At 38.9% G+C, this 15,438-nt stretch overlaps 1 protein-coding gene across 1 annotated transcript in view; it reads left to right on the top strand.

The window, feature by feature from the left end:
- MPP7 (membrane protein, palmitoylated 7 (MAGUK p55 subfamily member 7)) overlaps window positions 1-15,438 on the top strand; it is a 181,508-nt gene that overhangs the window by 95,416 nt on the left and 70,654 nt on the right. The window contains exons 4-9 of the mRNA XM_006871679.1: window positions 905-1,036; window positions 2,622-2,703; window positions 8,119-8,204; window positions 10,111-10,185; window positions 10,389-10,585; window positions 11,054-11,118. Coding sequence (XP_006871741.1) covers window positions 905-1,036; window positions 2,622-2,703; window positions 8,119-8,204; window positions 10,111-10,185; window positions 10,389-10,585; window positions 11,054-11,118 — 637 coding nt within the window. The remainder of the gene's footprint in view (window positions 1-904; window positions 1,037-2,621; window positions 2,704-8,118; window positions 8,205-10,110; window positions 10,186-10,388; window positions 10,586-11,053; window positions 11,119-15,438) is intronic.

Below are 15,438 nucleotides of genomic sequence, written 5' to 3'. Positions count from 1 at the left end.
CTATCTATCTATCTATCTATCTATCTATCTATCTATCTATCTATCTATCTATCTGTCATTTAGTGTTGTTGAGTCAGTTTTGATTCATAGCGACTCTGTAATAGGGTTTTTGAGAGCGGCTGTGAGCTTAAACCATTGACCTTGTAGTTCAAAGCGACTTTGAGGTCCAGTGAATTAACCCACAACACCACACTGGGACTTATATATATAATTCTCAGATTCCTACTAGTTCCTTGACACTATATCTATATCGTCATTTTCTCCCTCCCTTCAAAAGTAACAGCCCTCACCTTTCACCTTCTCTCTCAGCTGCTGCTGTTGTTGTTATGTGCCGTGGAGTCGGTTCCGACTCATAGTGACCCTGCACAGGGTTTCCGAGGCTGTTAATCTGTACGGGAGCAGAGCGCCTCATCTTTCTCCCGCGGAACCGCTGGTAGTTTCGAACTGCTGACCTTACGGTTCGCAGCCCGATTCGTAACCACTACGCTACCAGAGTTGCAAGCTACTGTATAAGCCTAAAGCAGAGACTCAAGTCCTGATGTGGCACTCTAGGATAAACACTGGACTGCTAACTGCACGCTCCAAGGTTCAAATCTACTAGCTGCTCCTTGGAAACTCTCTTCAGGGTTGTTAAGTCAAAATCAACTTGACAGTTCTTAACAAACCTGTTAGAGGAATTGTATGCTAGTTCTTGTCATACATTAGTGGTCTGAGAGCAGGGAATACAGCTAAGTACAGCTGCCTTTTGCTCTTCTTCAGGTTCTACGTCCTACCCCATGTTTATAAAGGACTCCTTTTTTTATGGCAAAGTGATAACACCATTTTTATTTTCCTTAAAATTTGATGTATTCTGAGTTTTTATATTTGTGCTGTTGTTATTATTGCCAACCTTTGAATTTTTCAGGCTTTGCTTTCTGTACATGATACTGTGGCTCAGAAGAATTATGACCCTGTGTTGCCTCCTATGCCTGATGACATCGATGATGAAGAGGACTCAGTAAAGATAATCCGTCTGGTTAAAAATAGAGAACCACTGGTGAGTTGTCCATTTGGTCTGCCTTTTGTGCTTAGATGTAAGTACATGTCATGATGAAGCCAAATTTGATGGGCATGTTTATATAATGCACTCCTTACACTCTCAAGACTTTAAAATAAGTGGAGCATTTACTAAAGGGAAATAAAGCCGATTAAATGGCAGCCCTTCTGTGTCCATACATGAAGTGCATTGGCCAGGGAAGGAATTGAACTCAGATCTCCCACATGAAGGCAAGAATTCTACCTCCCCACCTCCATCTCTCTGTGTGCATCATTTTTAGCAGTATGATGCAATATAGCAGGATTTGAAGTCTTGAAAGGCAAAGTAACCATTTGTGTCTTTTATTCTTACAGTGAATTCAGTTGATATAAATTGTTTCCTATGTTATGGCAAAAGGTTAGTTCTCTTTATCCTTGATAATTAGCTTAATCCTAGTTATGAGGCCTGATACAGTGCTATAGAATAAGCACTAGACTATTACCCATAAAGTCAGTAGTTCATATCCACCAGCCACTCCTTGGAAACCTAATACAGGGTTGCTATGAGTTGGAACCCACTTGACAGCACTTAACAGAGATCTGTCAGTTCATAAAAACCCTGAGTAACAGATCTTCCATTTATTTGCCTTAGCATTAGGCATAAAATACATGTGTAATTGATTTCTGTTGCTTTTCTCTCTTTTTTGTCACCAGAGTTCTATTATGTTCGGCTATTAGAAGGATTACTGAATTAGATGTCAAATGGCCTGGGTTTTAGCTTTCTAATTTATCATAGGATCTCTGTCTGCCATTTTAGCATTGTTGTTGTTGTTATGTGCCGTGGAGTCAGTGGTAACAAATTGAGCTGCAAACTGCAAGGTCAGCAGTTCGAAACCACTAGCATCTCCATAGGAGAAAGATGAGGCTTTCTGCTCCTGTAAAGATTTACAGCCTTGGAAACCCTGCACAGGGTGTCTATGAGTCGGAACTGACTCCACTGCACATAACCACCAATATCTTTATGGTTTTAGCTTTTTAATTTGTCATAGAATCTTTGTCTTTATGGAGTATTATGGCAATAAATGAGTCCTGGTGTGGCGCTGTGGGTTAGTATGCCAGACTGCAAAGCCCTTTGCACTGCAAGGTCATCAGTTCAAGCTCACCAGCTGTTCCTCAGAAACCCTATACAGAGTCGCTATGGATCAGAAGTGACTTGATGGCATTTAACAACAACATGGGACTAAAAAAGAGTGAAAATAAATCATGTTCAAATACACAGTATTTACACATTTGTATTATAATGGAAAGAGATAGTTTTACTCTAAACAGTGATAATGAGGTTAAAGATTTTTTTAAAATCTTTAAATTATGCTGGATCCCTTAGTTAATAGATAGAATAGAAAATCCTGAGCCTAGTAATCAGTATTTATAAGACAAATAGTATATAATGCTGATTCCCCCTGACTCATTCTTTAAAGTTTTTAAAGTTTTTTTTTTTTTTTTTACTTCTTCACTTTCTTTAGATGCACATCCTCTTTTCTGTTTCTCCCCTCCTACCATGCAACACATTCATTTACTCACAAATGGTTTTATTTTTTTCTTACTAGGGAGCTACCATTAAGAAGGATGAGCACACTGGGGCCATCATTGTGGCTAGAATTATGAGAGGAGGAGCTGCAGATAGAAGTGGTAAGATTTAAAAAGTTAAATGATTGCAGAGAAGTCATACTGCAGTTGGTGTGCACCATTTATAATATAAGGAGGAATAAAAACATTCATGAAAAAGTTCATTATCTTTTGATCCCATTTTCTCACAGACTTGTTGAAGCTCCATTATACACCCACTCCTGGCTGTATCAACATGGTTGTTGTTAAGTGCCGTCGAGTCGGTTCCGACCCATAGCGACCCTGTACAGGGTTTCCGAGGGTGTAAATCTTTACGGGAGTAGAAAGCCTCATCTTTCTCCCTTGGAGCGGCTGGTAGTTTCGAACCGCTGACCTTAAGGTTCGCAGCCCAATTCGTAACCACTACGCTACCAGAGCTCCAAAAAACCAGGTGGTTGTTGTTATTGTTGAACCTTGCGATTCAAACTGACCTTGCGATCCATGCATTATCCTGCACCACCACAACAGGACTCCAAACAACAGGCAATGATATGGAAATTGGCATTATGCAAAAGTGAAGGTTGATTATATCCTATCACAGAATGGAGAATGACTACATTATTACTTAACTGCCAAATGATAGCGTTAATAATTTGTAAATGAGATTACATAACTGTAACCACTGAGAATCATAGCCTCACCAAGCTGACACATAACCTTAACCATCACAACTAGTGTTACTCTTACCTTGCATTAGTTATTGCCAGAGGCAAATCATTAATGTACAAAATAGATACTTGATTTGTGACTATTGCTGTCAATGTGAAACATCGGATTGAGAGAGATGATAAGTGACGAGTTGGGTGTATATAATCAAGAGGCTAACAATCTTGTGATAAAGTATAGCAAAACAAGTAATAGAGTGTTCTCCTTTATGTTGTCATGTGGGGACCTATTTAAACATATGATACGGAAGTCTTAACTTTACTTTATAGTCTTAGGTTACACAGGCTTCCTAAGTTATATTAAGGTTTTCATTTTGGTGAAAACACAACAGAACATGCACCATTTGATCATGTTTGCATGTAGAGCTCTAATGGTTATATACACTTTATATTGTATCACCCTTCTCCCTAGCTCTGACCTTATTGCTTTATCACCATTAACATAGACTTTCTGCCTCTGAAAATTCATTTCTGTGTTTTAGTGTTACTATTGTCCAGTCAGTCTTAGACAGATATTTCTTTACAAGTGCACAATGCTCAAGGCAAACATTCTTTGTTAAATAAACTAAGTTGTTTAAAGATTTACATCATGGGATAGTTTTGGTGCAAGGTTAAAACACTGTCTCCAAGCAAAAGAGTCAGAGATTCTCCCAGTCTCTGTGTACATCCAGTTGTCAGGTTTCTGATAAGAATTTGAAGTTCTTTTCCACATTTTGCTGTCTTTCTGAATGAAATTCACCTATGGGCTTTTGATCAAAATGTTCAGTTATTGTATGCAGGCCCCATCATTCCTTCTGGTCTCCTGCCAAGGATGGTAGCTAAGTTCATGAAGGCAATTAGACTTGCAGTCCATTTCCTTCCCCAGTTCTTGGATCTCTTTCCTCTGTTGGCAGATAGAGACTAATTGTTGTATCTTTTAAGACCCCAGGCATTACTCACTGAACTGGAGGTAGAGCAGAAACTCTAGAAAAACAAAACAAAACAAAAAAACTGTATTAAAACCAATTGATTGGAAAGGCCACAATACCATGGTGGTGGTGGTGGTGGTGGTGGTGATGTGCTGTGGAGTTGGTTCTGATTCAAAGCATTTTAGAGGCTATAAATCTTTATGGGAGCAGAAATCCTCATGTTTTCTCCCGGGGAACAGCTGGTAGTTTGGAACTGCTGACCTTGAAGTTAACAGCCTGACTCGTAACCATTAACATTACCAGAGCTTCTTACAATAGCCCTAACTATACCTTTGAACCAAGAAATCTGATGACAAAACCTTTGAACCCAAATTGCTGTTCCCATGAGGCATTCATTTATACTCCTGGCGTGGTTCTTTAGGATAGGCACTGGACAGCTAACTGAAAGCTTGGCACTCAAACCCACCAGCTGCTCCTTAGAAACCATGTACAGGATCGCACCTTATCAACACCTACTGTCTTGCCTATTGGTTATCGCATTTGTTGTAAAGTTGCACATAACATCTATTTGAAATTTTGCCTTCGCCAGGCCCCTAGTATACAGCTTAGTGATATCAATTTCAATTGTTTTTAGTGTTTCTGATTTAGAAAGTATTACTAAAATCATGCAACCTCTTATAAAAACAACGTTTTTATAAGAAATTAGTGATGTGCGTTTCTAGGCAAATGTAGGACCCAGCCCTGTATGCCAACAAGTCTCTGGGGGCAGACAGAGAATGAAGCTAGGGGCCACTGGGAAAGGTGGAGGTGGAAAATCAGAAGGATCCGGAGAACAGTGCCGTGCCCCTGGAGATCCATTATCTTTACAATGCTTATTTTGCCCCGAAGTTTGCAGTGGTTCCAAAATCAATTTAACTAAGGTACAGGAAGTCCAAATCTCAGCCGGATTATTTTCCCTTTGCCTATGATGCTTTTTTTAAATTTTCATTTATTCTATTCCATGTTTGTAAATCTAAGGTGCTCTCTTCTGGGAACTAGGGACAGTATTGCTCTACAGTATCTAATAGTTGAATTAATTTCTCTTCCGATATTGACACCCCTACATTAGTTAAAAGAGAGTGCAATAAGGAAACATAGGACTTATATTTACTGTCCCCTTGACAGTAAATATCGTAATCCTAGGCTTTATGCCCTGTAGTTCGGTAACCCTGAATTCTTTTTACTTACCTTTCAGGGTCCCCCTATGTCCCTTACTTACCGTTTAGTTTCTCTTTTGTCAAGAATCTTCCCTGCCCCTCCTTGGCCGCCATTATGCAGGAACCAGCTCTGCACGAACAGGACTTGGGGGCAGGCGGAGAATGAAAGTGCCAGGGGACTCAAGATGTCCAGTCGAGAGTAACATTATTATTCTACAATACAGCTTTAAGTACAATATTAGGCAGAAAGCATGTTCGGACAGTTCATCAGTCTAAGGTTTATGATTACCAAAGTAACCTTTAAGTACAAAGCTAAGAGTGAGCAATAACTAGATAAGGATCAAGTACATAGTAACTATTTCCCCTAATTACGGACTCTGCCCCAAACTGTTAGGTCATTGTGTTCCAAGCCCAACACCGATGGCAAGCAAGGTTTTCCTTGTAGTTCTCATCAAGCCGTTCCTTAGTTAGAGTACCACCGCCATGTGGGTGTCATACACGTCCCATTACTCCTACAGGCAAAGACCAAGGTACTGTTGTAATTTTTTTGCCAGCACAGTGGCAGCATACGATAAGTACTGGACTGCTAACAACATAGTCCATGGTTCAAGTCTGCCGGCTGCTCCGTGCGAAAAAGAGGCTTTCTGCTCTCTGAAAGATTCAAAACTTTGGAAACCTTATACAGGGTCTCAGTGAGTTGGAACCCACTTGTCAGCACTTAATAACAACTATGCTGTAGTTGTTAATACATTTTGTGTGTGTGTGTGTGAACTGAGTGATAGTTTACATGGGAGAACATCGTCAGTACACCATTGTTACATTGCAAAAATTACAATCTCCTCCATACATCATCATTCAACAGTATTTGTTTCCATTCTCTCTGTTTTTCTTTCTTTATTTCTTGAGGGGAGAAAAGTGTGTGTGTGGGGGGTGTACACAAAAACACTCAGGAATATATAATAATTTAAACAATCAAAGGGCACATTCTGCAAGCCTGCCTCCTGGCCACCAGCACTCAGTCCCTCTCTTTCCCATGAGTTTAGAGTCCTCAGCTTCTCCCCCTCTCCATGTCCTCATCTCTATTACCATCTCTGGTGTCACTGCTTCTCTGGATACGGTCGTGCATTCCTCTTGTGCTCTTCTCCCTTGATGGTCCTAGGGTATTCTTTTTCTGAACTTTAAGATTAACTACTCCCCACTTTTTGTTACAAAACTTCTACCTTTACAGTTGTGACAGTCACTATTAGTCATGATTTGTTGTTGTTGTTAAGTGCCGTCATGATAGCAGTTACTATTGAATCATAAGAATCTTATCACCATCTCTTTTTACCAGACCCATCTAGACAAGATGAAAACTATTCAGTGGGGGACTGTACCTTCCACCCACACGCTCTTCAACTAACTTCTCCCTTGAAAACTTGTTAGCCAGTCATTTCATGCCTTTATCACCCCCTCATTTTAGGTAGCCAATCTCTAAGTTGCCCGTTCCTATCTACCCTGTATACAAAGGGGATAAAATTGACACTTGATGTGAAGACTCCTTTCCTCTCTGTTGGTATTTTGAGCTACTACATCGATAAGTATGGGTCAAGTTCCTCAAATTATAGCAATTTACACTCTCTTCCTTTATCAAAAATTGTGTTTTTGTCTTTCTCTTGTCGAGTTCTGATTATCAAGCCATCGAGACTAGGTCAAATGGTTACTATCTGCAAATATGGGTGTTCTTGTGCGTCTCCTCTCACTTCATATTAGCTGGATGTTTCACTCTCATCTCTAGCCCTCTGTGGTTATGCTCTTGTCCATGGGCTCAGGTGCCCCAGGTCTCACCACACTTTGGACCAACCAGCTCTTCCTCTTCTCTTTCTCATCTCCAGGTCAACGGGAGTCTATGGAACATAGTTGAACTCAGCCCGTTTCTTCATTGCTGCCTTTCCCACTCTTCCACTCACCAGTAGACCAATGTGGTCACCAGCAAGCTTACATGCCTGCTCATGTGTTCCTTTTGAGTTTCAGTCTTGGAGGAGGGTTTGTCGTCAAGGTACTTGATTGCTTGCCTTGATGGCTTCCTGGTGAACAACTTACTTATATACGATCATACTGCCATTTTTGTTTTGGGTTTTTCCTGATGATCTTTCTTTGAAGATGTATCTTCTGTTGCTCTAGCTGTTCTAGGCTGGTCTGCTTACCCTTTCTAATGGGACTGTCCCACCTCAGAAGGTTCTGGATGGGGCTCAGGATTCCACCTAAGGTCCTATACACTGCAAAGGCTCCACAAGAGGCCAATTTTCACTGGGCAAGTTCATTGATACATTTTTGTATTCTAAAGACAGAATTTGAAACCTGAGACGTTTGAAGGCCTTCTCTCCAGTCCTTCAGTGCCTTAAAGGAACCTTATGGAGTCCTGGTGTGGCGCTGTGGGTTAATGCACTAGACTGCAAGGTTTGTTTGAACGGCAATGTTGGCAGTTCAGACTTACCAGCCTCTCCTTGGAAACTCTATACAGGGTCACTATGGGCGATAAATAACAACAACAAAAAATACAGGGTCATCATGGGTTGGAACTGACGACAACACTTAGAGGAACAACAACCAATATTTTAATTATGGAAATTGCAAATTAGTTACCTTAGCTTTGCATGCTGCCAACTGAACACATTTGCTGTTTCTCAGGTCTTATTCATGTTGGTGATGAACTTAGAGAAGTGAATGGGATCCCAGTGGAGAATAAAAGGCCTGAGGAAATAATACACATATTGGTAAGGTACAAATTTATTTTTAAAATTGCAATAACAATAAAACTGAATCAGTATGTTTTAGGACTCAATAAGGCACAGGAATTGAATTTGATCCAGCCTTTGGATCCTGACTCCATCCCCGAGTGTCATTGGAAAATATCTTAATCTATTTGTGCCTTGGTGTTTTCATTTGCGAAGTGAGACTAAAAAGAGGTAAATACCTCACTGGAGTGTTTCGAGTATTAAATGAAGTGTAAAGTATAAGGAGCTCTGGTAGTGTAGTGGTTATGAATCAGGCTGTGAACCGAAAGGTCAGATGTTCGAAACTACCAGCTGCTCCATGGGAGAAAGATGAGGCTTTCTGCTTCCGTAAAGATTTACAGCCTCGGAAACCCTGTTCAGGGTCGCTATGGGTCGGAACCGACTTGACGGCACTTAGCAACAACAACAACAAAGTATAATAGAATTTAAGGAGCCCTGGTGGCAATGTGAGATAAACATTGGCATGGTAACTGCAGTGTCAGTAGTTTAAACCCACCATATACTCCTTGAAGAACAATGAGGCTGTCTGATCCTGTAAAGGTGTAGTATCTTAACCCGCTTGATGGCAGTGAGTTTATGTAAGATTTTCGTTTAGTGTGGGGTCATCCCAAATTAGAAACTTGGTAGATAGTGGCGGCCCTGTTGTTGGTGATACATTTATGCTCTTCCTTCCTCTAGCTATACAAAGTAGTGAAAGTAATTTAGACCTTTTAGGAAATCTAAACAGAATAAGATTATTTGGGGCCTTTACAATATTATAAAGTTCATTTGCACGGAGAAAATGAAGGGAGACTGTCCTTATTATTTTCGACCGCATAAACACCAAAAAGATAAAGCTTGCTGCCATTGAGTTGATTCATACCCATAGCAAGCCTGCGTAGGTCTTCAGAGACTATAGATCTTTCCAGAAGCAGATAACCTCATCTTTCTTCCCTAGAGCAGCTGATGAGTCTTTCTGATCAGTACCCCAACACCTAACCCATAGCTCCACTAGTGCTCCTCCTGTCTTCATTAGCTGTCTTCCTCCTTTGTCTCTGAAAACATAGGTAGTGCGTTGCCTTTGAGTTGATTCCAATTCATAACAACTCTATATGACAGCGTAGAACTGCCCCAAAGATTTTCAAGGCTGTAATCTTTACAGAGGAGCTCTGGTAGCGTAGTGGTTATGAATCGGGCTGCGTATCTCAAGGTCAGCAGTTCAAAACTACCAGCTGCTCTTCAGGAGAAAGATGAGGCTTTCTGCTCCTGGAAAGATTTATAGCCTCGGAAACCCTGTGCAGGGTCGCTGTGGGTCGGAACCGACTCGACGGCACTTAACAACAACAACAACAATCTTTACGGAAGCTGACTGCCACATCTGTTTTCCATGGAGCAACTGGTGGGTTTGAACCATCAACATTTTCATTTAGCAGTAGTGCACTTAACCCGAACTATAGTGGTCTGAACCTTGCACATTGACTTGGTAATAACTGGTATTACAAAATATGGTTGTACAATTTATGTTTTTTCTATTCTAGTCCCTGAACGTTGTCTTTATTTAAGGCACTGGGCATATTTTCTTTTCATTCTGAAGTAACTCAAAATGGATAGTAATATAGTCATTGAAGTTTTTAAAGTGCAACAGAAGTTAAAAGTGGATACAGTGGCTATGTTTTGGTTTTGTTTTGTTTTGTTTTGTTTTGTTTTTAAACATATTTGACAAACTTTCATGCTTTCTCAGGTTACAGGAATTTCTATAAATCTGGTTTCCTCATGTTGATCTACCTTGGAGTTAAAACCCCAAGCTTGTAAATTTTCAGATGCGTTTAGTTTTCTATCTATTTTTCTTTTATTTCCCGTTAGCTTTAGACATTTTTGTATGACTGTTTTTTTCCTTTGATACCAGGCTCAGTCCCAGGGAGCAATTACATTTAAGATTATACCCAGCATCAAAGGGGAGACCCCATCTAAAGAAGGCAAGGTAATTGCTGCTTATATAAATCTATGTAGGCCAGGGGAAATAATGTTCTTCCAAATAATTCATATCTGCTTTGTCCCAATCAGTTAATTTTGATGTTGTAGTTTTTCAAAATGATTGTTTTTTAAATTAGAGTTAGAAAAATGAAGGTCAGCTCACATTTTTAGTTTTGATCTTTATTTATCTGAAATGAAACTTTCTTCCAGGTGTTTATCAAAGCTCTCTTTGACTATGATCCTAACGAGGACAAAGCAATTCCGTGTAAAGAAGCTGGACTTGCTTTCAGAAAAGGCGATGTCCTTCAGATTATGAGCCAAGATGATGCAACATGGTGGCAGGCAAAGCATGAAGGTGATGCCAATCCTAGAGCAGGCTTGATCCCCTCCAAGCATTTCCAGGAAAGGTGAGCTCCTGGCAGATCACCGTGGCCTTTCTTAAGCTGAACTTTTGTTCTCTGCAAAATATCATCCCGGCACAGTTGTGGTAAAACAAGCTCTCAAACCTTGCCCTGGAATCCTTTATCCCCCTGGGTTTGGATTTCTGTTTTGTCTACCCAAGTAGGAATGACCCAGAAATAATAGGGCAGTGCAATTCTTGGTTTTTGTTGTGAAAGCAAATGGAAAACAGTACGTTAGTATCTGAAATGGTACTGATGTGAAAATTGGGGGTGGGAAGAAGAACTATTCTTACGTGGGTGGAGATAATTTGTAAAAATTTTAAAGTAGAAGATTGACTTCTTTAACTACTTTGCATTGCGTTCATTTCCCCACTAATTTTCAAGCTTTTCTTCAGACTTTCCATATTTTGGTGTTATGCTAATCTCAGACCTGTACTGAAAATTGATAGGCATATTGACCTTATTTTCCCTCAGGAGATTGGCTGTGAGACGACCAGAAATATTAGTTCAGCCCTTGAAAGTTTCCAACAGGAAATCATGTAAGTTTGTTAATGTAAGAATGCAGAATAACCAAATCCTTTTACTTTTGACTATTAAAGCAGGTGCTTGTGGCAGAACAAGGTCTCGTATTACCTTGCAATAGCTTTTAAATGTTCATCTCACAGGGATCGAACAAATGAGAAATTTGGAGTAGGAATATTAATGTGAATCTTTTGAAGAATTAGGGGTGGTTGGATTGTTTGTAATAAACCAGAATCATTACACTGTTTAATAAAATAACTACTAGGTACTACTATTCTCTTTGATTTTTGCATTTAGGTATTTGATAAACGGGAACTAAAATGCAACTCTTAATTTCTCCAAAGCCAAGAGGGTTTGGGTAAGGTATTTCTTGTTAATAAATTAGGGGAGAAATTTCAGAACTTTCACGGGGGCACCAAAAAAATTACGCCTAAGAATAACTCTTTTCTTACCCCAAATCCTAACTCTTACTTTTATCTCGTCTGTTTGGAATTAAAAAAAAGGATAATGTAGGACAGCTGAAAAAGATAATGTGGATTTAAGTGCATTCTTTTTTTGCTTTCAGTCAACCTTTCTCTCAGATATCCTTTACTTCCCACCTTAGCCCACTCAAGTCCCCATCTCATAAATATTCTACATCTCCCCTAAACATTTCATGATTATAGATCTTTTAAAGGAGAGAAAAGCCCATTATTTTCAGCATAGAAGTTATACATTAAAAGGCAAAATGAGCAAATAAATGGTCCTGGAATTTTACACCAACATCTGTTTTTAGTATCGTTGCATTTTTCACATCTTCTGTTATTTCTGTCAGTCTGTAGACGCTTATAACCCAGGAATCACATTATAAGGGAGCCAAACTGCAGTCAAATATAAATCTCACAAGCAAGCAAATACTTCAAGTGGAGCACTGATTCAAAAGCCTGCTTGTTCCTGTTACATTAAGTCTAGGCAGAAGGAAAAAACACTTGTCTTAATGCCACATGTATTATGACATCAGAAATTTAAAGTAGAATGTTGCATTGTTCTTAAATGTAATAACTTCACTGGCAACTCATTCAACTGAAAGGAACTTTGAGGCATCTACCTGGCTTGCTCTTTTGGGATGTTGTACGTTTGAGGCTTGGAAGCTTATCATACATCTAATATATCTGCTACGTGTGGGATAAAGGATGTGTAACTTAAAATGTGATTATGTACAAATTTGAATCTATGTACAAACTTGTCTGAGACATAGGGAACTTAGAAATTTTAAATTTGACATAATTATGAATTTTTGTTATTTAAAACTTTTGATAAAGGTATGTATGTTTCTGTAAAGATCTTGACAAAGTGTTATAGATTGTCTTTTCTATAGCTCTCCCAAAACTGGTGTTTACGTGTGTGAGTTTGAGAGGAGTTAGTGAGCATGTGTGTGTACGTGTGCGCATGTGTACAAGTATTAATTTTGTTGGTGGTTTTTAAAGTTAAATTAAAATTAAAAAGCCTGTTAATTTTGCATAACTCCCCCTCTACGTTAATACTTTAGTGTTCAAATCAGAGCGAGATCTAGTCCAGTATTTGTCTGTACTGAAATTACCTCAATTTGGTTGTTCACCAGTTTTTCTGCCTTTTGAATGGCATTAAAAAAAAAATTTTTTTTTTTGCCTCCCTTTCTCTCATTTTCACCCACTTTCTTTTCCTATTTCTTTTTTAAAATGGGATTATATTTGATACAATGAGAGATGTTTATCTCCTATAAAGATGTTGCTACTTTAAAAATCTTGCCAAGATTATCTAAAGCACATTATCTATTTAACTTTGTCAATGTGGCTTTGTTCAGAGACTATTTCTATGAAATTGATTGAAAACCAGTGTCTTTATTTCTATTTAAAATTTTGGGGGGATGTTGTCTCGTAAGCCCCTGAATTTAAAAATTTTGCAGGAATCACTGCATCAGTTTTAAAATTTGTTACTGACATTTAAAAGCACTTTGAGGCCTTTGTATTTAATGGTTGTTAAGTGCCATTGAGTCAGTTCCAACTCAATAGCGATCTTGTATAGAGGGTTTCTGAGGAGCAGCTGGTGAATTTGAACTGCTGACCTTGAGTGCTTATCCAACAGTGCTACACCAGGACTCCTATGTATTTGATGGTGATTCTTTATATAACTAAATATTTTTAGGCATTGACACACTGCTTCCTGCATTTGAACATTTGACGTTTAGATTTCTAGAACTGAAAGTTCATGATATCATGCCCTTTGTTAAGTCGTAGGAAAGGAGCTCTGGTAGCAGAGTGGTTATGTATCAGGCTGCTAACCTCAGGGTCAGCAGTTTGAAACTACCAGCTGTTCCACGAGAGATAGATGAGGCTTTCTGCTCCCATAAAGATTTATAGCCTTGGAAACCGTGTGCAGGGTGGCTATGAGTCAGAACCGACTCCATGGCACATAACATCAACACCACCAAAGCTGTGAAGAAAAACAGAAAGATATAAAATTTGTTATTTTTACGACTTCAACTAATAATTCCTAAGATTGGTTTTAAGAACAATTTCTGTTGTAAAATTTCTAAAAGAAGATAAATCTGCCGTTGTTAGTGTTTATAAAGTTATGAGAAAAGTATTTACAATATTGAAAAGTTTTGTGCTGAAAAAAAATTTTTTTTTCTGCTCTAAATTATACAAATGCATATTTCAAGCCTCAGAAGATCTGTAAGCCTTGGATTTGGGATACTGAATTTAGTCATGAAATTGTTAGATGCCATCGAGCCGGTACCAACTCATAGCGACCTTATGCACAGCAGAACAAAACACTGCCTGATCCTGGGCCAGCCTCACTATTGTTGCCACACTTGAGTCCATCGATGCTGCCACTTAGCCAATCCATCTCTTTGGGGGTCTTCCTCTTTTTCTCTGACCCTCTATCATACCAAACATGATATCCTTCTCCAGTGACTGGTCCCTCCTGACAATATGTCCGAAGTATGAGAGACGAAGTTTGGCCACCCTGGCCTCCAACGAGCACTTGGGCTGCACTTCATCGAACATGGATCTGTTGGTTCTCTTGGCAGCCCATAGCACTTTTAGTATTCTCCTCCAACACCATAACTCAAATGCGTCAATTCTTCTATGGTGTTCCTTATTTACTGTCCAGCTTTCTCACGCATATGAGGTAATTGAAAATACCTCATTGACAATGGCTTGGGTCAGGAGCACCTTAGTCCTCAAGCTGACATCTTTGCTCTTCAACACTTTAAAAAGGTCTTGTGCAGCAGATTTGCCTAATGCAATACGTCGTTTGATTTCTTGAAATAACATGTGTCAAATTAGCCTGTGAACTTTTCCCCACAGAATGATTGCTTGTGTGTTACGATGCCTTTCATTTTTAGTTGATTTCTAGTACAATAGCACGTCTGAAGTTTGCAGTTAGGAAACTATTAAGTTGAAGATGGTTTTGGAATTATAGGAGTTGAGTTAATTCCAACAAAGAAATGAAAAAAAAAACTCACAGCTAATCCTAATCTTGTTAAGTCAGCATTGGTTTTTTAGATGGAATGCTGGTTCTTGACTCCAAGGTAAATAGAATTAGGAACTGTGGCAGTAACCAGCCTCTTAGCTCTAAAACTAGCATCTTGATGAAAAACTGTAATTGTATCTTGGATGACTGGTTATTTCCTCCCCTTAAGAATCTTGACTTATCTAATACCTGTGCAGAAAATAGACTTCTCAGGCAAACAAATTTGCCTCTTAAAATGCACATTCCTAAAAACTAAGACATGAATTCCTAAAACAAAACAACATGCCTACATTTCAGAAGCTTTATATATGAGGGACTCTTTCTTCTTTTCCTTCTCCTTCTCCTCTTATTTTTAGTAAGAATTGCTTATCCAACAAAGAAATTTGTAATAGAAATGTGTTTTCCCTCCCACCATCATCTAATGATAGATTCTTGCATAATGAAATTGTATTAAGGATTCAGACAGAAGAGCAGATCTAGGATGTTGTTTGATATGACCAACTTTCAGATTCCTACATAAAAGATGCAACTTAGTGGTCTGGAAATGAGTGAAAGCCTATCTTAGGTTTCAAGTAGCATATAGGAATACTTTTTCCTGACAGAAACTTGGCAGCTTGTACATCTTATGTTGATATAATTTAAAGCATTCTATGATTTTCTGCCTAAAGCTTATTTAGGCAGTTGCATATATAAAGCATATATATCTAATCTTTAAGAAAGAAATCTGAAGTTCTTTGAGTACTTGAAATATTATTCATTACTTTTCTATTGAAATCTAAGTATAGGGTGGCTTCAGAAAGTCATGGAAAAGTTCTGTTATCTTTTAACTCCATTTTCCC

The sequence above is a fragment of the Chrysochloris asiatica genome, unplaced genomic scaffold, assembly GCF_000296735.1.
Source record: "Chrysochloris asiatica unplaced genomic scaffold, ChrAsi1.0 scaffold00172, whole genome shotgun sequence".
NCBI classification, from domain to species: domain Eukaryota; kingdom Metazoa; phylum Chordata; class Mammalia; order Afrosoricida; family Chrysochloridae; genus Chrysochloris; species Chrysochloris asiatica.
This window is presented reverse-complemented; position numbering and strand designations above follow the sequence as displayed.